Genomic DNA, 22,498 nt, shown 5'->3' on the forward strand with positions numbered 1-22,498 from the left:
AAGCAACGGGAAGGACCCGCAGCTTGACAACTCTGTTTCATAAGCCATTCTTCTTTCTGCTAAAGCCCTGGTCACGTTTAAGGAAGGGATTGGACCAATTAGCTGGTATGAAAGGCCTAAAGTCCTGCACCTGATGGGAGGCAATCAATAGCACGTATCAAGCAAGTGGCACCTCGGATTTTAATTGCCCCCCTCTAGCCTGCTTTGCTCGGGCAGCCCAGCACAGCACGTGCTCTGCCTGCTGTCCAGAAGTGATGCTGCAGGCTGGAGGAAGGGGGCTCTCCTTCCCTGGGGAAGGAGGTGGGCAGGAGACTTGGGGTCCCCTTCTTCAGGAGCTTGTGACTCGCATGGAGGAGCCTCCCCTGCACCGTGCCTCCCTCCAGCCGCACCCTAACAAGCCCTCTGCTAACCATAAAAGCAGCAAAAACACACTCCACAGCCCTGATACCAAGTAAATACTCTCCTAAATATTGCAAAATGATGTTGTTGTCGCTCCCACACATGCTCTCCTCATGTCATTGACTGCAGGGACCTCTGTTTGGCTGCTTTAAAAATCTCATAAACTTTCACACTCTTTCTCAAAGCTAGAGTTACTGCACTCCCCAGGATCCAGGCCAGTTCCCTGAAAGTTACTGCCAAGTCAAAAATAAGCTTGCAGTTTAGAAATTGATCAGACTTAAGATTTAAGGTGCTTATTTATTTCTTCCTTTCTAGCCCCTCTCCCTCTATGACCATCACTAAATTAAAGCAGGTATAACAAAGCTGAGGAGAATTCCAGCCAATTTTAAAGGCTAAAAGCAGCATTAGGAGAAGAAATCCATCCTATTACTCCCTCCACCCTTTGCTTTTATATAAAGGAAGTTTTTTTCTCCCTTGCCTTCTTTACATGAAGGATTTTTCCACGTTAGGCTTCTATATTTGGACAAGTCATGAAAAACAGGCAGCATGGTATCACTGGTTAACATGCAAGCCCAATGTATGCCATATAGATATCAGTCAGCTGACGTTCAGAGACCTCCTCTAGTACTAATGTCTGTCAAAGCGATGTATTTCAAGTCACAACCCTGACTTTAGTGGCTTTCTCAGAGGCAGAGAGCACACTGCCATGTGTGAACCAGGGCTTACCTAATGAGCTCTTCACCTCTCCAGCCATGACTTTACATCTGCCCCATTACCAAGACAAATGGGCACAACCTCAGACCTGGAAGCCAGCGGGGAGCAGCTGGCATTAGACCTGCTGGTGACCCAACAGACACTGGAAACCACAAGCATTGCTAAACTTGTCTTTTTTTTCACTGCCATTGAGACTTTTGGTGGCTCACGATAGCTGCAAGCACTGGATTTAAGGGGTGCTGAGATTATTTCCTAACCGGATTACTTCTGAAATAATAATGTAAGGCAGCCAACTGGGAGGCGTAAGAAGGGGAGCTCAATGTCCTTAGGGCACCCTCAGCATAGCTATGGGGGAAAGCTGGGAACCAAAGCTTGTTATGAGGTGACTTTTGGAAGACCCCAAGAAAGAATCAGGATCCAGGATTCTTTCTCCTGAAAGAATCAGAATCAGGAACTCCTGGAATCAGGAACACTCGAGAGAAGCAGCGCCCATGCTGGCCTTCTCCAGTGAGGAAAATCAGGGTCAAGCCACTTGTGAGCCCAGTTGGTCCAGGCTGAAATCCACTGGTGGAGAACACCAGCCATCCCCAAAGGAAATCTGTTGCTCCACCAGTACTGACAGCACACAGAAGGAAGGTGTAGGCAGGAGGAAGACTGCCTTTGCTTCTGCCCTATCTCTAAAAGCCTGCAGGGAGGGAAGCGATTCACCCCTCTCCTGCACAACTTGTCCTTCAGGGCAGGCAGATTTAAGTGGCCTCAAATGCAGTAAAAGAGGACTTCAAACTCCAGGACTGCTGTCAGGTTGGTCCCTTAGACCTTAGCATGAAAATTTAGTAAGATATAGGGGAATGTCTTTGTACGTGCACATATGCCATAATGGCACAAGAAGTCCTCCTCCTAGGAGAAGACCTCCTCTCCTCCCTGGGGCAGCTTTGACAGGGCAAGGCCATGCCTCCTCCCTGCCAAGAGGATGCAAAGGGCTGCACAGTTACTCTTGACATGCCAGCCTGCTGTAGATAACATCCAGACAACCCAACGAGACAGAAGGAGGGTGCCCGGCTCAGAGTTTAATCAGACATTTTGTTCAGCCAAGTTACCTGGCTCGAGCTTGATTCCCACTTGACAAGCACCAACCCACAAACCCCCACGACAGGGCCCCCCTCTGTATACTGTGCAAATTGGAATACAAATCAGAGGAAAAAGCTTTCCTCTGTTTGAACAAATTGCTATAGATTCACCCTCGTCTCAGGTCAGAGCCCCCGATGGGAAATATTTTCACTGGCTGACTGCTAATAGACTCTGGAGCAGCCATTGGATCAATACCTGAATAAGAAAATTAGCCAAAGCACACAATCTGATTTTGCCTTGTTTTGAATTACAGCAGGTTTGTGTTTATTTCGTTCCCTTTTCCCTCCTTCCCTCTCTAGCACGCTTCCCCAGCCTTGCTCCCTGGTTACCTATCTATCACATCTAGTCAGATTTGTGGGAATATAATAAAGTACGTGCAGGAAGATGTAATGCCTTTAGAAAAAAATGTTTACATGCATTAATATTTTCTAGTGAAGCTGCAGCACTGCCACTCCCTTGGAGGAGTCAGCTCAGTAGCAGCACTGAGATTTGCACAGATACATAGCCCACCCCCCAGAAAAAACAATGCAGGGGACCTGCAAAGCACGAGCAGGGACTGGCTGCATTCTCCCTCTAAGAAAACCCAGGAGGTCAGCAATCAAGTTTCCACATTATAAATAAAAAATAACAAGAAAAGTAATAATAATAATAATAATAAAGGATCAGAGTCCTTTCACTCGGATATTGGTAGCAAGAGAGACGTGCAACTGCACTTGGGCTAGATTTCAGGTGCACTGAGGGTGAGACAGACCCTTGAAGCCATCTTTGTTCCTTGAAAGACTTCACCAGCAAGGCAACCAGCAAAGGAGATGCCTTTCACACCAATTCAGTGCTGTGTTTTTGGCAGCTGAACACAAAGACTTCCCATCTTCCCAATCTTTTTTTGCTCGTTAAAAGCCTATTTCGTTCTAATCTGGAAATGGCCCTACAAGAGGGGAAGAGACAGAGAAAAAGAACAGATACTGAGCACATTAGAAAAAATAAAAGCTACCAAACCAACTGTTCAGATAGGGCACATTGCCCAGATAAAATTCAGTGGGAGTAAAATAATTTCTTCTTCTTCCTACCCCAGCATCCCACTCCCCATGCCACCTACAATTGTGTCAAATGAAGAGAGAAAGCAAAACTGAATCTCCAGCTTCCTGCTCCAGCGCTTCACGCTGTGAAGCAAAGCCACCAACCGGGTGCCTATGGAGAACTCAAAGTGCAAAGAAACCCCAGAGCATCCAACGTGAGATGAGGTGCCCCTGCCACATTAGCTCACCGCAAGTGGCTTCAAACTAAACAGCCTGAGCAGGACCTGACGTTGCCTTTACAAAGCATCCCTGAGAAACTGCACATCTTTCTTCCGAGCTACTCATTTGTTGCTACACCCTGGGGACACAACCGCCTTACGCTGACAAGGTGCACAGCACAGGACATCTGCTGAACACCCTTTGCTTTCTAATCAAGCAAACTGGAGCTGGGTACCTCAACCAACACCCTGCAAAATATGTGTATAGTACATTAAATATGCACGCACATATATACACACATTTAAGCAGAGGTTTTTCTTCCTCTGGTGTGTGGTCAATGGATTTATTGACATTTTCCACCATCTCTAACCCAATGCATGTTTAATCTTTTTGTTATGCTTGCAGAAGGATACGAAATATGGTTATTACCAGAGATCACATTGCATATAATGGGAATATATAGAAACGTCTACCCATGTATCTTCAGTTTCTCTGCTTGTCTTCACGGCAGGCTTCATCAAGAGTGTGCTAATTACAGTAGTATTAATCAACAATCTTTAAAGAGTAGGATAGGTCATGAAGAAATCCTTGCTATAAGCACCGCATAGCAGGAAGAACCTCACTGAAAAAAATATCTTTCCTGGTTTCTTCCACAAAGTGCCACTTACATCTTGGATCAAGTCCAGTGCAAGACCATCGGGAAGGTTGGGCAGGGGGAGCACATGGTGTATGAAGAAAGCTGAGAAAAATGTTTTTGTTCACACGTGTCTCAGGACAAAGGAAGTGTTGATATTACTTAATGAGGGGATGAAGAAAGAGCCAGCCTCTCCCCAGAGGTTCATGGTGAGAAGAATGCCAAAAACCACAGGTTGCAACACAGAAAATTCCCATTAGCCAATTAAAATAATAATAAAAATAATTATATATATATATTTCACACTGAGGTTGGTCAAATGACAGTAGAAGGGCCCAAAGAGCTTATGGAACTTTCCTCCACCCTTGGAAATGCTCAAAATTCAATTGAACAAGGTCCTGAGCAATCTGCTTTAACTTCAAAGTTGGCTCTAACCCCAGACCAGCCCTGCTTGGAGCAGACAGCTGGTCCAGATGGCTTCCAGAGGTCCCTTCCAACCTCAGTTATTCTCTGAAGTTACCAAGGCAAGACTGGATTAGACTGGCACCACAAAGGAGAGGGGGTTTGGTCTGTGCTTTTGTCTCCTCCAGCAGGGAAGAGAGATCATACCACCACAGTAATAATAATAATAAATACATGAAAATATAAAGAGACACACATCTTACGCTAACCGGTTTCAATGTAGAGATGTAGAAGCAAGGTAACATAACAAAATCACTGATGTCATGAACATTGCATTTATTGATAATATATGTTTCATTTCCTTTTGTTTGGTTCTGTTTTTCAAAGCTTTGGGCCATTAATACAGGAGTTGATAGAGATGAGCAAAGGATTTTATGGTTTAAGACCTCTAAACTGGGCTGCAGTCCAGACTATACGAATTTCTGTCAGTCCTTTCACCACGATTCAGACTAAATCCTCAATTACAATTACTTTGGTGTTGGCTTAAATCCCCAGGCCTTAGCATCTCTCAGGGGAAGAGGAGAAAAAAAAAAAAAAGTACAAGGAATGGAAAGATGCCAGAGATTAGATGTAAACTCAGTCCCAAAACAAACAACAAGAGATCTGTAGAGATTTTTTTTTTCCTTAAAAAAAATGTAGATTTCCTTCTCCCTTCTTTATATAGTGTTGTTCTCCACCATTATGGAGTTACTGTACCATTTCCCTTTGAAGACCATAAAACCCAGAAAGAGCTTCTGGGAAGGTGGTCACAGAGCTCCCAAAACAATGCAAAATGTCACAGCTTTCCCCAGGCAGGGATTCCAGGGGAACCTAACAGATTATCAGAGACACAAAAGCAGTTTTCCCCAAATGCACTTGTTCCAAAGCCTACAGCCATACTGCTCACCTAAGGCACCTCACTGCTGCAGGCTGTGGGCATGCATGCTCCTGGGGGAGAGCCACCAAGTACTGGAGAAGATGAACAGACCAGCAATGAAAGGGGACATGCTCCCGAGGGACGGGAAGGAAAGAAAGAAAGGTCACTCTACAATTTAAGTGGAAAAGAGTTGCATGAATCCCTCATCTTTGGTACAAAACAGGCTGTACTTGCCTCTGTTCAACCTAACTATCCCCAGACACTGTAGAAGTTCTGTCTGTTTTATATTTTTTTTATTTTTTTCCCCACACTTACTAAAAAATTACTTGAGGAAGCCAGAAAACACTGATCCAGCAGCAATGCATACTATAAGCACACAGAATCACGAGGGGACTGCTTCCTTTCTCCACCCTAGGGAGTTTAGTGCCAGGTTATTCTGCCTAGAGGTTATTACACCCTGGAACATGGAGAATCTGAGTTGTGGCTTCCTTTCAATGCCAGCACTGGGCTGAGGAGCAGTCTGGCCCAACTGGCACTCACACCAAGAAGGGTAGCACTCCCGGAGACACATTAACCCAGAAATACATGAGCACTAGCATACCCAAACCAGCTTTTCTTCCTAGAGGGTGATGGAAAGATGGATTAATTATCTGGGAAAGTATCTGCTCAAGAAAAAGGTAATTAAAAAAAAAACAAAACAAAACACAAAAGTAGAGGTATTAGTAATGTCTGTGATTCCACAAGAGCTGACAAGAACATACTTTAACCATTTGTTTGGCCTCATCTCTAACCAGAGGTGGTTTGTAACCATGGCTTTATCAAATCTGGTCCCAAACTTCCAGATACATTTACTGCATAAGACTGCTCAGCATACATAAGACTTTTGAGGACACAATAGGGCACGCATTCATATTCCACCTGCAGAGTAGAATACCCTGCACCAGCCCTTCATTTCCCAAGCACAAGCTCCTATTCTACTTGAAATATTTTTTTTTTTTCTTCTTTCTATTTTCTCTGGCAAGTTAATAGCAAATCCAGCCTGTGAAGTCAGCACAGCCACCCATCCTCAGGTGCTTGCCTGAGCACCACACACTGAATCAGAGAAGGCAGAAATGTCCAGTCAATGAAACCTGCAGAAGAGCTGAAAGGCAGATTGAAAGTTCAGGGTAAGAATACCTTAGAAAAGGATGCAAATGGAAAAGGAAGAAGGAAAGAAGGTCTGTTCCTCAACCCTTGCTTTGAGGAAGTTAGGGATATCATGGGCAGAATTCACATGTGTGAAGCTAAACACATTTGGCCAGAGAAAATGGTGAGGCTAGCAAGGTGACTCTAAGCAGAAAGGAAAGCAGACTGAGGGAGCACTGGGAATCCCAAAAGCTACTTGAGAGGGAAAATGAAAGTTCACTGAAAGTTCACTCTTGCTTTTAAAACGGAAACAGTGATGACCATTCAGATCAGAAAAGCAAATGCAAGAGCAGAGATGGTTAGCGCTGCAAAAGCAGCCCTAAGGCCTGTCTGCCCTGCCTCAGCTTACAGCAGGTCTCACACAGTCCCCAAGAGCTGCCCCTTGGATCCAAACTCCCTGATCCCTGTTGACGACCAGGCTAGGTTCTCACCACAGTAGGATGATACTGTCAATACCAAACACGTACAAATATTCAGATAAATATTACCAGGAAGGAAAGGGAAGATATGGATATATCAGAAAAATTCATCTTCTCTGTGTTCAGAAAATAAAGACCAAAGAAAGAAGCAGAGGGAGGGTAAGAAAATGCTGTACCACTGCCATCCCTCCCCAAAGAGAGCTGGTGCTAGAGGGTCCAAGGCAGCACAGACAGTCCATAAATACGGGATATGGAGAAGGACAGCAGACTGCCTTGCATGGCAATACCTGAGGGGACATCCCCCAGGGGCTTGGGAAGCTCCCCCTCAAGTGCCACATGCCACCAGTATAACTCAGTAACAGTCAGCCACCCAGATTAAAAATCACAAGAGTCAAGTTGCAAATATCAGCCTTCCCAAATGGAGACTTCAAAAGCTCAGCTAGCCAAGTCACACACACACAAACACTTTAAGGTGGACCAATACCCAATAACAAGGGACAATACACCGATAATACAATACCCCAATAATAAGGGACACGGGCTAAGCAGTGTCAAGCTCTTGGGTCACCATTCTTTCAGTAGGAGCTGAAGTTATTCTGCACTTCTCCAAACCTGCTCAAAAGCTTTGTGAAAAGGGCTCAGGAAAGTAGCTCTCACCAGCACCATGCCTGCTACTTAATCTTATTCATACAGAAAGATCAAACCAAGCTTCCAGCTGCTGTTTGCCTTCAGTGTTATAGCTCAGTATAAAGGTATCACTGGCACGATTTCAATGCCACTTGGTTTTCCCTTGCAACAGCAACTCCTAGCGAAGCAGCCGCAGCAGCATTTGGGCATTTGCATGCCAGCAAGCAGGAGAAAAGGGCTTTCTTCAGTTGCAGACCTCTTGCAGGAATTTAATTGCACACTCATTTTATGTGCAAAAGAATAGAGTTGGACTTTCTTTGCAAAGCTGTCTCTCACAGAGCCAACATGTGTATCTAAACTAAGCTGATAACACATTCCCTTAATACAGCTTTTACTATTCAAACAAATATTATTTTAAGCAAAGTGAATGCAGCTACGATTCTGAAGGTGAAACACCAGGAACCAATGAAAGAGAGGAGGCAGTGGGAAGACAGCGGGACAAAGGAACAAAGACTCCCCACCACGAGGCACACATCTCCAAACCTGAGTGAGATCCTGAACACTAGCTCTATTTATGTCCCTTCCTTCTAGCTGTACTTTTTAAGGCCACTAGAAGAGCTAGGGAATAAATGTAGGTGACAAAGGCAAGGAAAAATGGTCTCAGCCGAGTATAATGCAATTAAGGAAAAGAAGAATTTTTCCTTTCTGTAGCTAACACAACAATCCTGCTGAAAAGCTAAGGCACGCTACCCCAAATTCACTTAGAGTGACAGTTCTGCAGTCTCTAGGAAAGGGTGCACAAATAATATCACATACTGGACAAAAAAGACAAATGTTTGGGATAAGAAAGATTGTTTTTCCCATCATTCCAAGATTAAGCAATGAAAACAGAGGCATGACTTGCTGAGAGTTGAACTATACTTCTAGTATAATAGGAATTATCCCACTCTGGAATAAACAGGAGCATAATCTAAATCATCCATAGCGGTGGATTTTAAAACTAAAGTATTGGGACACTTTCCATGCCCAGAGAAATGAGGAATTCCCATAAAGAAGCCATCATCTCAGACAATAGATCCAGAAAACCCTGGCTACAAAGCTTGGCTCCGTAGAAGCATTTTATGTGGCTAGCCTGAGCCCTGAGGCGTTGCACTCTATACAAAGCAAGCATCCTCCTGTTTTATGAAACAGGTTCACACACGGGGATTTTCTGCACTTAGATCACACATGGGTTCTCCAGCAGCATCTTGCTGAAGGCAGCTCAGGAACTGCTTGAGAGTGGCAGCAGCACAGTGACCACAGCAACCAGCCATCAAGGAAAGGATGCTCACCAATGCATCAAAGTGGAAACTGCCACAAGACTACAAGAGTCTTAAGTCAAGTATTTAATGCTGATGGGGGAGAAGGGGAAGGGGGTGGGTATCACATCACTGAAAAATTCAGCTACTACACAGAAACTCATGTTGTTTGTCTGTGCCCACCCTCCTCGTCCAGATGGAAACACCTCACTGAAACCACCAGCTTTATTTTCAAAACATCCGAGGCAGACAAATGGTACCACCTTCAATTCACACGAGCAGAAGACCAGGAGAAACTAACAGACATGGCATCTTCTGTGGTTTGTTTTAAGGCTTATTTTATTTATTTTAACATGCTTGGCTTCCACTGAAGTCTTGAAAAAAATCAGAAAGGAAGATTGACAGAGACAGGATCCAAGCCATTATGTGCAGCATTTCAGGCCAGCATTTTTACCAGAGGAACAGCTCATCTAGATTCAACTCCCCTCACTTAGAATTAAAACACCATCTACATGAGTAGCACAGCAGAGCCAAAAAAATGTAGCCAGGAAAGCGATACCCAGTAGTTCCTCTAAGATTTTATTTTTCCTTCTAACTTCTGCTTTCACAGAGAAGCTGAAGAAGCACAATCACTCTTCCCAGCCAAACAGTAAGATGCTGAAGTGAATTTGGCCAACATTTTTTTTTTTTTCTGATGGCAATGCTGAAAGCACAATGGCTGCCTCCTCATACCTCCATAGCTGCATCGTTTCCTTCTTAGCTAACAAGTAGAAAGCTCACTGTACCAGTAAGGCAAGCAGGTGTGACAAAACCCATGTAAGAAATAAGAGCTTGTATCGACAAAAATGTAATCAGAAAAATATGCCTCAAAGACTAATTACAATGACTTTAGCTAGATAAGAAAAAAATGGAGAAAAAAAAAGGTAAAAAAAAAATCAGAAGAGGCTCCGCAAATGAGCCTGTAAATTACAAGCTCTTGCCTATTCTGTAGCATCCTGGGATTAGGGCTCCAGCCTCAGTGTTAGCTGTACTGTTTACCTATAAACAAGAGCTCTTCTCTGTCACAAAGCATCGAGAGCCTTAAAAAAAAAGAAAAGAAAAAAAAAAAAAGGAAAAAAAAAAAAAACGAGTATAAGAGAATATATGCACAATCTGCATTATATCCTCCCATTTCTTGTTGGGGGTGGTGGTGCTAAGAGCAGCCCCCTTTTCCCTGACCCTAATATAACAGCTCTCACCCTCCGGGAGATCTGTGAGCCTGTTTCAGCAAGACTCCTGCCTATCGGAGACGGCACTTCTCACTTGCTCTTCCAATCCTTCATTTTGAACAGCAACAATGTCACGGGTATTATCATGAGGGCAATGAAAGAGAGAAATATTCTCACTCCTAGAATTTACACACCGTCAACAGCATCAATTTCTTCTCTCTCTTTTTAAATCTAGCAATAGCTAGACACATTTCCTTCTCATTTCCCTGTCTACCTCAACAAGCACATCACAGATCCTGGTACTTTTTAGCACCTTCCCCTGCTTCCTTCTTCTGCAAAGCTTTTATTTAGGCCTAACAAGCAAACAGCTCACACTGAGGTTTCCCTCCCCCAGCCTCCTCACTCTCTGTTTCTAGACTTGCTTTGAAATAATTGAATGCAATTCTTAAATTAAAACCCTGTTTATTATTAGCTCTGCTAGAGCTGTTCTGCCTGTTGCTTGGTACTGCTGACCTACGCAAAGAAAGAAAAGTTTGCAATGCCACGTTGAGGGCCTCGCTCCTCATTTCTCTCTGCTGCTCTTTTAAGTGTCTGTACAAAATGCCCTGCTGACCCCTCAGAAGCGGAGTGATAAGCAGCTGATTTACTGTGTCTTACCGAATGTCTCTTATCTAAAACGATCTTCTTAAGCAAGCCATATGCTGCAAACATACTTTGAAATGTCTCCATAATAATCCGAGAAGCAGAACTGTTTGTCAAATAGCGCACACACTACTGCTGGCCACTTGGAATAACCATCAGCCACAAGTAGGTACATATGCTCATTGTGATCTGCAAAAATCAGCATGTCATATTTGCCAAGGCTTAGCAAATGCCACAGAGTGCTTTTGAGCTTTGATAGCCACCGTAAACTTTGGCTAATTTCTCCTTTTACATCATGTTTCAAGCCTGATTACCAAACACGAACATGTAGCAAACTGCTCCTTTCAATTTATTGTGATAATACTCATTCATTTCACCCAGCATCCCCACATGAAAGATTTATGGTATTAATCATGCACATCATAGTAAACAGTCATTCTCTACTGTCTATTTCATTTTTCTGCAGGAATAAGGATGAAAGTCCTGATCTGCTGTATCATTAGACCAACCAGAAAACAAACTATTATCACACTATTTTAACCAAAGCTGGAGCTTAGTTACTATGGGGAACGTCTTCAGATGCAGCTATGTGCTTCAGGAGCTCGACTATTCCATTTTGAAAAACAATTTAGAAACTTAATCACAGTTAAATGCAGGGCTTGTCTTTGCAGGGAGCTATTCAAGAATAGTTTTTCAAGTAAAAAAAAAAAAAATCAAAATTAAAGATTAATTTTAGACCTGTTGCCCAGAGCTTTGCTGTCACAACAGCAAGCTGCATTAAGGCAACTTGCACTCTCACATTGCAAGCTCTGCTTGCTTGACAGATACCACAGAGCAAGAACAACTGTGGCATTTGTCTTGCCAGAGTTAGCAATCACTGGAGTGCGCTAGCAAAGCTGCTACAGCCTCGAGCTCCAAACTACACCCCACAACAAAGCTGGGTTTATAGGATCTCCGCCCGGTTGCTCAGGCAGGACTTGAGCATATTTGTTTGCTCTGCAACCCAAAAGCAAGCATTAAACTGGTGCAGGCGTCCTCAACATTTTCATCAAGGAGCTGAGCCCAGCATTTGGTGACCTCAGATGCAAGGGGCTCTGCATGCTGTGCAGCATCCTGAGAGGGTTTTGCAGCAACAGCTGGATCGTGAGCGAGACCGGGCTCCATGCTGTTAGTGCTGCACTGTGACCAGCAGCTGAAACAGCTCATTTAAGGCTGGCTCAGGAGCGCGCCCACAGGATACAGTCCCACTTTTGCTCAGGCACAGCATACACGTACCTCAAGTCAACATGCTTGCAAAGGCATTCCCCTAATCCCTCTGTCTCATAGCACGGGGAAGCTCCCATCCAGTATCTAAGCATCTCTCTTTTGTGGAGGTAGTGCAAGGCCCCCTCTTTCACACCACCTTACCACGGGGATTTTCCCAATGTGCAGCTAACACCACTGCCCTCTTCTGATTCCCCATCGCCAGAGATAAAGTCGTCTTATTCAGCAACTGTTTGATCACTAATCATGATTATCCCCTTCTCAAAAAATCACTTTTAAATTTTGATTGCTCTAAATATAATAGGAAAATCTCTTTTTCAAAAGGAAAAAAAAAAAAGTCACTCTCACTAATTCCTTTCAGCCTTTGTTAGCATTTGGGAAACAAACACTGGAGATTTCTTCTTCCTATCTTTGTACTTGTAAGAAAAACAAGAATACAGACTTAGCATATAATTAAAATAATAAAACTTCTTGGAATATTCAAACTTCCCTTCTTCAAAGCTGCACACTGCTCTGGCATCCAGCCCTTCTTTGGAACCACAACTCCGACCTCATTATCATTACTTCTCCTCTGGTCCAGAGACTGCCTCCAGTAACACACCTATGATACTGTCCCCTGCTATTTTCCCTTTCCTAAATCTCTACTCCTTCGTGGCATAGTCAGTGTTTTCATCCTTCCCTTTGGTGCCAAAAAGTTATTTAGCCTCACCCATTCATGAGAACAGCTTTTAATGTATATACAATTCAATTCTTTGATGCTTTGATCAAGTGCAAAATAATTTAAATTGCTGCCAAATGAATCAACATATTCCACAACTAATCTTTGCACTTCCCTCAGAGCAATTTTCCAAGCCACCAACAGACTGGAGCAGAAGAGAGACACGTATGTACCCGTGCCTGAAAGATTTCCCTCTTTATACCCCAGTGCTGTACAGTAAGACTCAGCCTCTGGTACACCCTAAAAGATATCCCCAAATAAATCTTTACAAGTGAACAAAGATGAGCTAAATTGGTACTGGAAAACAAACATGGTTTTGTCATTTTTAATTAAAAAAAAAAAAAAAAAAAAAAAAGCTTAATTCTGAGATACCTGTTCTTAATGGCTTATTCCTTCTTGGGGATGTATTTCCCTTGCATCTGTCAGCCACGGGGATCGCACTTAATACCAGCTGCACTTTACCGGATAGAAAAGGATGTTTAAAACTTTGCTGGTGTTCGATTCTCTTTTCTGCCAAGGACAAATCACTTAGTCTCTGTCTCATTTCCCCACAGGCAGAGTGGAATAACTGTAGGCAACAGGGGCCGTGTAAAGGTGGAAGTTCATAGATATTACAGTGACGGGAAACACCTAAACTCACAAGAAATCCTACTCGTGTGCTCTGAGATGATTTTCAGGGTCTAACAACCACAGAGGAAGCTTTCAGCTGGTCTGGAGCACTTAACATCCTAAATGTGTGCACTTGCCTGGCCGGGGAGTTCAGTCACACATCCCAAGCTGTCTCCTGCTGAGGTCAGGTTGTTTCTGTGAGCCTTGATTTCTCACATCCCCACTATTTCAAGGGGTGCTCTGAGTTGGAATAATCAATTTATTAAACTAGCAAGAGACAGTCATCCTTCACCCTGTAATTCTACACGTGCCTTTACCCACCACGGCGGGCATAGAACAAACACCAATAACTCCAACAGTGTTTGTAAGCAAAAGCCATTTTGCCATTTCTCAAAAACACCTCAAAAGCCATTTCTCAAGCATCTGTCTGAATCACATTTCTTTTCCCTTTTTGTTTCATCATGAAGGCACACACAGAAGATTCCCCATCCACATTTATCTTAAAACAATTTGCGCCAATTAGTGAAGGACCATTTCCTTCTGAAACTGGAGCAGCAACAGCAAGCATCTCCTCTTGTTTTAAATGTCCACCTGCAGACATCCTAAAGCTTTTCTCACAGCTTGACTTTAGCTTTCAATGTTATATTGGTTCTTTATGCAACACGCGCTAATTTTTCTTCAGAAATTACAGCCCTTACTGCACCTATGTCAATTGCTACCCTCACCCTGCCATCATTTCCACTTCCATAAAACCCAGCAAAAGTGTCTGCATGCCATTTGTCCTGCGCTGCAGTTTGCAGCGGAGACACCATCAGCCAACACATCACAGGCAGATTTTTTGGTACATCGTGGGATCTCCCTTACGCGAGGTACAGCAGGATAGCAGCCAACAGCACCTCCACGAGTGATTTGCAGCACGAGCAAGAGGAGCAACAGGAAAGTGAGAGGCTGACCAGATAGATCCATGCTTGCTGCTTGAAACCCTTGTTCCCTCCCCTCCTTGCAGGTCTGCAGCCTGGTCGAGCCATGACCTGCTCACAGGACAGCAGAAGTGACACTGAACCACCAGGCCATTCTGCCACCACGGCTGTCCTGCCTCATCTGCAGCCACTGAGATGTATAACTTCATCTGCACTGCTGCTCATTAGTAACACAATGCTGAGAACACAGCGTGCTCCACAGGAGTGTACAAAAGGAACGTCTTCCTCGTAGGAGTTTACACATTATGAGACCATAAAGCTCCCAAGATTTTGGGGATGCAGTCATACAAGCATATGCTGGTGCCTAGTCTAGAAAAACATGCAGGAAATTTAAAGAAATAATCATTTGTGTTCAGTAGTATTTTACCAGTTCCCTGTTTACTTCGGGCATCTCCCTTCACCTGGACCAGACTGTTTAGGCATTAAAACTTACAGTATCACCGATCAGAAGCTGACCTGAGATATCACATAGCCAACGCACTGCAGCACAAAGAGCTCCCTGTAGGCAGCCACGATGCTCAGGAGATAACGGTGCAGTGAGCCAAGCCCTAAGTCACACTTTCCCAAGAGCCAAATCTGATGTATGAGCATCAATACAAGCCTCTGCTGGGGTACCCTCAGCTCTGCTGCCTCATGGCAGCACCACAGCACCTGGGTGCATCAGGGGCACTGCTAGCCAGCTGCCACCTTGCTGTTGTCTTTTTTCCTCCTGCCAGAGGAAAGCCGTGCATGAGGATCGCTCTTCCCTCATAACTGTTCAGATTCTTCTAACCCTGTTGGTTAGAAGAAAAAAAAAAACACATAACCCTTGATCACCTAAGTACGTGAAGAAAAAAGAGATGGAGACAATGGTTGAAAAGCTAACTCAGGGTTTAAGATGCCTGCACTTATTTATTATATGATCTTTTATGGGAAATTGACAATGAGATACTCCTGGAAGGGAAAAGAAAAATAGGATCATGAACTGCTTGGACACTGCGTGACAGAGTTTCAGACCCTAAAATAAATGATATTTGTGAAGAAGCAAGCGAGCGGCCAGCACTGACAAAAGGGAAGGAGCAGCTCCGACCCGGGCACTGCTCTCGCTGGACAGAGCCGGTGGGAGCACGGGGCTGCCCTTTCCCCAAGCCCACATGGGTGGCTGCAGTGTCCATGCCAGAAAACAGACCCCACACATGTCTGTGGGGTCATTCCCCAGTGGTCCACATCCAGCAGCTTTTCTTTCAGTGAAGCTGTGGCACCCCCAGGTGCTGAAATGCCTCCCCCTGCTGGGCACAGTCCTGCCACCCAGATGTGCCCTGTGCCCCCCTGCTAGATGAGCCCCGTCCCCATCCCCTTGTCCAGATGTGGCACAGCTGGGCTGAGACCTGTGGGCTGCCTTTCCATGGGCAGGGGGCAGGAGCTTCTGCTCCAAGAAAAGCCCCGGTGTTGGCCTGATAGCTCAGCCTTCAAATAGGTCGTGGCCTGGCTGACCTGTTGGTAAAAGCTCTTCTTGGCTCTGCTTTTGCTGCACCACGATCAGAGATGCCCGGGATTTCCCTTTCCTGGCTCCAGTTCTCAAGTTCTTTCCCAGATCTTTAATGCAGCGGTTTTTGATCACCAGCTCCATGGGGTATCACACATTTAATTTCTTCTTTTAAACACTGAGCTAGCGCTTGGCTATAAAAATAAGCCTCTGTTGTTCCTTCAACCCTTTCCCCCAAGTAAAGGGCAGATGAAAGCTTTCTTTCCTTTTCAAAGCGAGTGCTTTGGATCCTGACAGAGGAGAGATCTCACCATTAAACACGGGCACAGAGACATGAAACATGCACTCCCTTCTCCCACCTCTTCACAGCACATCGCTGTCTCTGGTAGATCCCAGAGCCCTGCCTGGTCTGCCTGCTGCTGCACAGTGCCTGTACCCTACAGCCCTCTCATCCTTCCTCCACAAGCCAGGGGGATGTTTTCCCAGTCTGAATTCAAGCCCCAGCTGATGAGTAGCGGAAGGTGGCCGGGATGGGAGCACTTGATGTGTCCACCTTGACTGCTTGAGATTAGAGACAGTTTTCTTAATAGTTTTGATAAGACCTCAGCTGCTCAGGATAGCCTAAAGACACGCCTAGTGTATTACCAGCTGCAGGTACCTGCTGCATCTCTGAGACCAAAATTATATTTTCCACTGTATTTTGCCTGGAAGGAGCCCATCACAAGGAGAACACCCAGCTTCTCCACAGCAGAACACAGCCCCCTCTGCGGGCACAACACAGCAATCCCTCGGCACAAAACCCACCAACACTTATCCACCACGGTGAGAACTTCACCACTAAGCTCTCTCTGCAGAGCTACACAGGCTGCTGACTTACCTAATGCCACCTAAAGAAACCTTTTTGCAGGTAGGGCTCAGAAGACTTCCACCAGAGGAGCAGAGCACGCCCTGCCAGGCAGCCTTTCACTAGTAGAAATGCACCTGGCTCTACTGCTTTCGCCAGCACATAGAAATTGGTCACACTGCAATTTTTGCCCTAGCCCTCAGTCCTTCCCTCACCAAACAAGCCATGGCTGCTCAGGCAAGACTTTTAGGCATCAGCTATGCTTAATGAACCAAAAGAGCGCAGTGTGTATGGAGGGAGGGAGTGGAAGCCTGAAACCGCACTACTCCAGAAAGCAGAACAGCAATAACTCCAGTCAAAACATGGCCAAAACACTAAGGCTTCTGGCTGATGGGAAGTGTCACAGGATCTCTGAGTCTCCAGCATGGAAGTCTCTCTGTCTTGTTATTTAAAAATAAGAACAGCAGTCCCAGCTGCACAGCATCCCTCATTGCCACTACTGAATTGCTGTCTGACTATTAAGCCTCCAAGGCCATCCTCAGCTGCATTTTCCACTTACAGGGAGCCACTTACTGCATCTCCCTCCCCTATCTCTTAAAATCATCTGAAATATATATAACTAAAAAGAAGGGGGAAAAAAAAAAAAAAAAGAAAAAAAAAAAAAGATAAATCCAGTGCAAAGCTGACATGGTGATAATTTTAAAAGCTATGCTGCTCATGTCAAATTATTCAACATCTGTCTTCATGTTCCCACAAAAATTAGCATAGGATGGTGGTTTCTGGTGACACCTATAGTGAAATATTTTGACTTCTACCAGCAAAGTTGCAAACAACCTGTCAAGAGGATAATGTCAGTTTTCTAGTACTGCATATTAAAGTCAATTGAGGGTTTATCTGGTGTGTGAAGCTACTGACCTGACCTAAAAACAAAGGCTCTGGTGTCAGGAGTGTGAGTCTGACACACTACAGCTGGAGGATGCCAAAGCATGCAGGAGCACAGGGCTGGCCAGATTTGATGCCTTGGACTTAAAGAGCTGGCAGAGAACCATGCAAATGTTGGAGCAGGGCAGTCTTTAGGCCAGTTTTGTAACTGGCCCTCCAGTTACAAAACACCTGTGATGGAAAGGCTACAGTGAGTCACCACAGATTTCAGGGCTGGACAACAAGGAGAAATGGCTGAGCCCACAGGGGAGGATGTGTGTCTGCATATATTTTATACATAAAAGATGCATATACACACTCGTACATAGATGTCTGGAGTACTGCTGTGCTCGTACATTCCCTTTCCCAGGCAGGATCAGCCAAGAAGGGGCCGACAGGAGCCAGCTCCATTGCTGCCTCAGCCAGCAATTTTCTCACTCATTTCAGAGGGCACGGGGAGCACTGGGATAACAGCAAGGAAGCTGAGGAGCTCCTTGCCTGGCACCAGGCTCCTGCTGGCAAAACAGCTAGTGAGAGGCAGGGGAGGGGGACAGATCCATGCCACCAAGCTCAAGGTTAACACTAGGGTGTGCCTGCTCCCCCCAAAACTGGCAGCAAAGTGACACGTGTGAGTTGAGACACCCCGCTTGGGCGATGCTGCACTGAAAGCTCCAGGAGGAGAGGCTTTTACTTCACAGGTAAGAGGAGCAGGAAACAAATCTTGTCATGTGGACATGAAATGAAAGAGTGGGAATGTTTATGGCCTAAACCTAAGATATGTTTTACCATGACACTCCCCTGTTGCAGGCACAAGAAAACATTCTCCCGCTAGATTTTCTGCCTGCCTGCAGCGGCACCTCACAGGTGATTCAGTGCGATGGTGTCTCTTTAAAGAAAGGGCTTTATGGGGCCATTTATCCCCAAACTCAGAGGCCAGGACTACTCTGTATGTGCTTCACTCACACCAGTTTTAAGTATCGCACCAGTTTTAAGCACCGCAGCCCATCCAAGCCTCCTGATATCCGTGCCAGGCAGTTTTGCTTGCTGCCCAGCCCAAGCTTTTATTCCCCATCCCTTGCCTTGTTGCAGCCCCTCATCGCACACTGCCATGACCATTCCTGAAAGGCTTCTCAGACGCCTTTTCAGCAGGTGAATTATGAGAGGCAGGGGACAAAACAGCCCGCTCTCTTTTATCCTGCCCCAAAAAAAGGCTGCTGCTGATCATCTGGACTGGACTGGGCTAGCTGCCAGACACCCCCAAAATGTTAATTATAGGCTACACATGGAGTAAGCAAAGCAGCAGCCCTGGGCACACCCTGAATCAGAGCTAAGTGTGTTCTGGAGTCTGCAAGGCTGACGAGGAAGCAAGAGGCGTGCTCTTCCCTTTGGAAACCCTCTCTACCCTCCCCTTTCAGTCTAATATATAGCCTTTAAGCACCGATAACTTGAAACATGGGAGGTCAGGACCCCCTTCCCCCTTACCTCTTTTCTTCTCTCCCTCCAAATTATGACATTTCCTATAAATTGGTTACTGCTTGCTCCTTATCTTGACCGGCAGCAGTAATGCACCGGGACTGACAGGCGCACACTGAGTTTGGGAAATGGGGCACCACGAGAGGCTAAGCTTGCTGAACTGCCTCCCGTGTCAGGCCATCTTTGTCTTATTTCAGCAAACAAGGCTGAAAGGATGGGATCAGCTAATGAGAAGAGGGTTTCAGACACTCTTCAGTCATTACAACAAATGCCAATTTATATAACAAGCCTCTTCAGGTAGCAGGCTAAAAGCACCTTGACTCCTAATTAAATCGCACCTCCACTGCGAAAGCTTCTTTCCCAGCAACCCCCTTACACACATTTTATTTATACCATTCATCTCAATAAACCTCTCCAGCAACTCCACTCTCCTAGACAGAGGTCTTTTGTGTGCATCCATGTGGGTGTATTATTTAAAGAGTACATCACATGGATACTTTATCTAGTTTAATCTGATTTAATCTTAGCAGATTTACTAAAGTAAAATATATTTATAGACCAATATACACGCCTCACCCTATTCCCATCACCATGAATCCTCAAAAGCAGAAAAATAGACCTGAACCATGATACCTGAGTTCCCAAAAGTGCCACGGTAAGCGCCACACGAGGCCAACATTCACAGCACAGAACACCTAAGTGTGATCAGCTCGAAGCTACGGTGAGAGGCTAGCATTTCAGACAAAGCAGCGGGGCAGTAGGGCTGATTTTTATTCCTGCTTTAGTTATCCTCGCAAACATAACGGTATCAATCCAGTCCTGCGTGAGCCATCAATAACAGCAATTTACCACCCAAACAGCGCTGGCTGCACAAAGCACGAAATCAGTGCAGATAGGGGGACCGAAGGCAGGGTTGGGAGAGACAAAATGAAAACTATTAGTCACCGCAGAAGTTTGCAGTGTGCTGCTTCCACGGCACGCTGCTCTGGGCTGCGCTCGGGGATGGCTGCGTGCAAAGACTCCCGACAGCCTCAACAGATAGTTGGAAGATGTAGGGGAGGGGAGAGGAGGGAGAGAGCGGGTTTCTCCTCTGCGTGGTTAAGTAAGAGAATAGATGGGAGTAGTACCATTTTGACTCAGAGATGCCGTCATTTTAGTGCATGTCTGTCTATCTGGGCTTTCTCTTGCACGCTGCTTGTCCAGTCTCTCTCAGAGAAAAAGAGAAAGCCACCTGTAAGTTATCCTGAGGATCTAATTCAGCAGCATCTCTAACAAATGCAAGTTTGTGGAAGTAAATGAAAAAGCCCACAACAGCCAGGCTCCTCAGGCACATTTAGGTAAACCAGGTGTAAGCTCTGTCCCTCTTGCTACGCTCCTGAGCAAAGAGGCCGTTCTACAGCATCAGCTACTCAGCAGCAAGCACATTAAGGCAAAATTAAGAAAGTTCAGCTAGAAACACATTGCCTGGTTTAAAGGATTAAATAACCTGCCTTGACTAGGTTTCTGTACCACAAACTCATTCTGCTCTTCATTTCCCTGCAATTTTCCTCTGGACATGCGGACTGCAAGAAAATGTACTAGGAGGAAGAAGGAGAAAAAGAAGCAAAACTCCCTCCATTAAAAAATGGTTATTTTACAAAGCAGACCTAAACTCAAATTAACATCCCAGCCCTCAAAGAGAAAGGAGGGATTGTTCCCATTAAAGAAATCCATCATTAAAAAGTGACCTACAAAGACTTACCCATAGCCAGGGAGACTGAACTGATCTTTGCCAGGGCTCACACAAGAGACTGGCTGCGTGCTGTTAAAAAGGGGGAGGAGGGGGCTGGCTTCTCTCACTGGGGTCTCTCTTCAGAGCTCAGAGAGCCGGGCTTGTTAGAGGCAGAGGCATGCCTTCCAGAAGGACTTTACAGCAACGCACAACTGAGTTGCAAGCCAAGATAAAGCCGGCTTGTTAGGAGAGGCAAGTCTTGGGGGTTGCTTTTATTTATTTATTTTTTTTCCCAGTGCGTTGGAAAGGCAGAATTCAGAGGGGGGGCTGGGGGCTGGCTCACGCGCATCCCACCCAGGGCTGGTGCTCGGAGGGGGCGTGGGGGTTCCCCAGCCGCTGCCCCCCGCCCTCCTCCTCCTCTGGCTTTCCATTTGCCACCCTGCCTCTGAACGAGACGGGGTGGGGGGAAATAAGCACCACCACGGTCGGAGAAATAATATAAAAATCAAAGTAACCCCCAAGCAGCTCCACATCAGCTCGGGGCAAAGTTCACCAGGGCGCAAGGGCAGCCCCCAGGGAGAGGGGGGAGCCCGGCGGGGGTCGCCCTGGGGATCGGGGAGGGGGGGGATGATTTGGGGCAGGGCAGCACGGAGGGCAGCCGAGCCGAGCCGTGCCGGCACCGTGCAGGGGAAGGGGCAGCATCCATCCACCCCTGCCGGCATCGTGTCCACCAGCCCCGGGGCGGCCGGGGGCTACGGGGAGCAATTAGGGAGAAGCCACAGGCTCCGGGAAGCCTTTCGCTGCGTAAACCTCTCCGCTCGGGCTGCGGCGAGCTTTGGCAGCGTCATTTACTTTCTCCTGCAGGTGCTTTTTAACTTTGATCCCATCGCCGCCGCCCTGCGCCCTCGCCTCCCCCCTCCCTCCCTCCGAGCAGCCACCGCGATGCCGCCCCTTACCGTAAACCCCCTGTCCCCTGCTGTAGGCTGGCACCAGAGACAGGAATAAAAAACAGATCATCTCCATCTTCAAGGCAGCGCCTTCATCGCCGGCGAAGAAAAACAGCCAAAAGAGCCCAGGCAGCATCCGGCGGGGGAGCGAGGAGCGGGCGAAAACCTCCCGAAACGCCGCCCCATGCGCCCCGCTCCGGACACCGGCGGAGGAAGGGACCCCCCCGCCAGAGCCGCCTGGGGATAAAAATTAAAAAGCAACAAGAAAAAAAGGAAAAAAAAAAAAAAGAGAGAGGAAAAAAAATGAATGGGAAAAGAGAAGGAGGCAGGGAGGGTAGGAAAGCGGAGAGCCGCTTCTCCCTTCGCAAGGATGCTCGAGGATGCCCAGGAAAAGAAGCAGGGCAGTGGGCAGCCCGCAGGGGCAGGAGCAGGAGCGGGGTCCGGGCCAGCCCAGCGCTGCTCCCCCCCCAGCGAAGGGGTTTCCTTTGTGCAGGGGGAGCCGCCGAGCGCTGCCCGGAGTCCTGGGCTGCCCGAAGTGCTGCCAACTGGGGCCAACTTGGGAGAGTCGTCGCCCGCCCTCCTCCCGACGAGGCTCTGGCCGCAGCCCCACGAGCGAATGGGGGAAAGAAGGAGGTGGAGAGAAAAAAAAGAGAGGAAAAAAAAAATGGGGGGGGGGAGAAGGGGGGCGAGGAGCCAGCTGCTGAAAGGCGGAGGGAGGGCTAGGTATCCTCTTCTCCAGATCTTCTGGGGAGGAGATTGT

General features: G+C 46.3%; 1 protein-coding gene across 1 annotated transcript in view; it reads right to left on the reverse strand.

Moving 5' to 3' along the window:
- Positions 1-21,874, reverse strand: part of MDGA1 (MAM domain containing glycosylphosphatidylinositol anchor 1) — a gene marked incomplete at its 5' end in the record, with an annotated part of 132,499 nt that extends 110,625 nt beyond the window's left edge. Inside the window, one exon of the mRNA XM_082755484.1 lies at positions 21,748-21,874. Within this exon, the coding sequence (XP_082611610.1) occupies positions 21,748-21,874 (127 nt within the window). The remainder of the gene's footprint in view (positions 1-21,747) is intronic.
- Positions 21,875-22,498: the final 624 nt, after the last annotated feature.

The sequence above is a fragment of the Aythya marila genome, assembly GCF_965140915.1.
Source record: "Aythya marila genome assembly, chromosome: 3".
NCBI lineage: Eukaryota > Metazoa > Chordata > Aves > Anseriformes > Anatidae > Aythya > Aythya marila.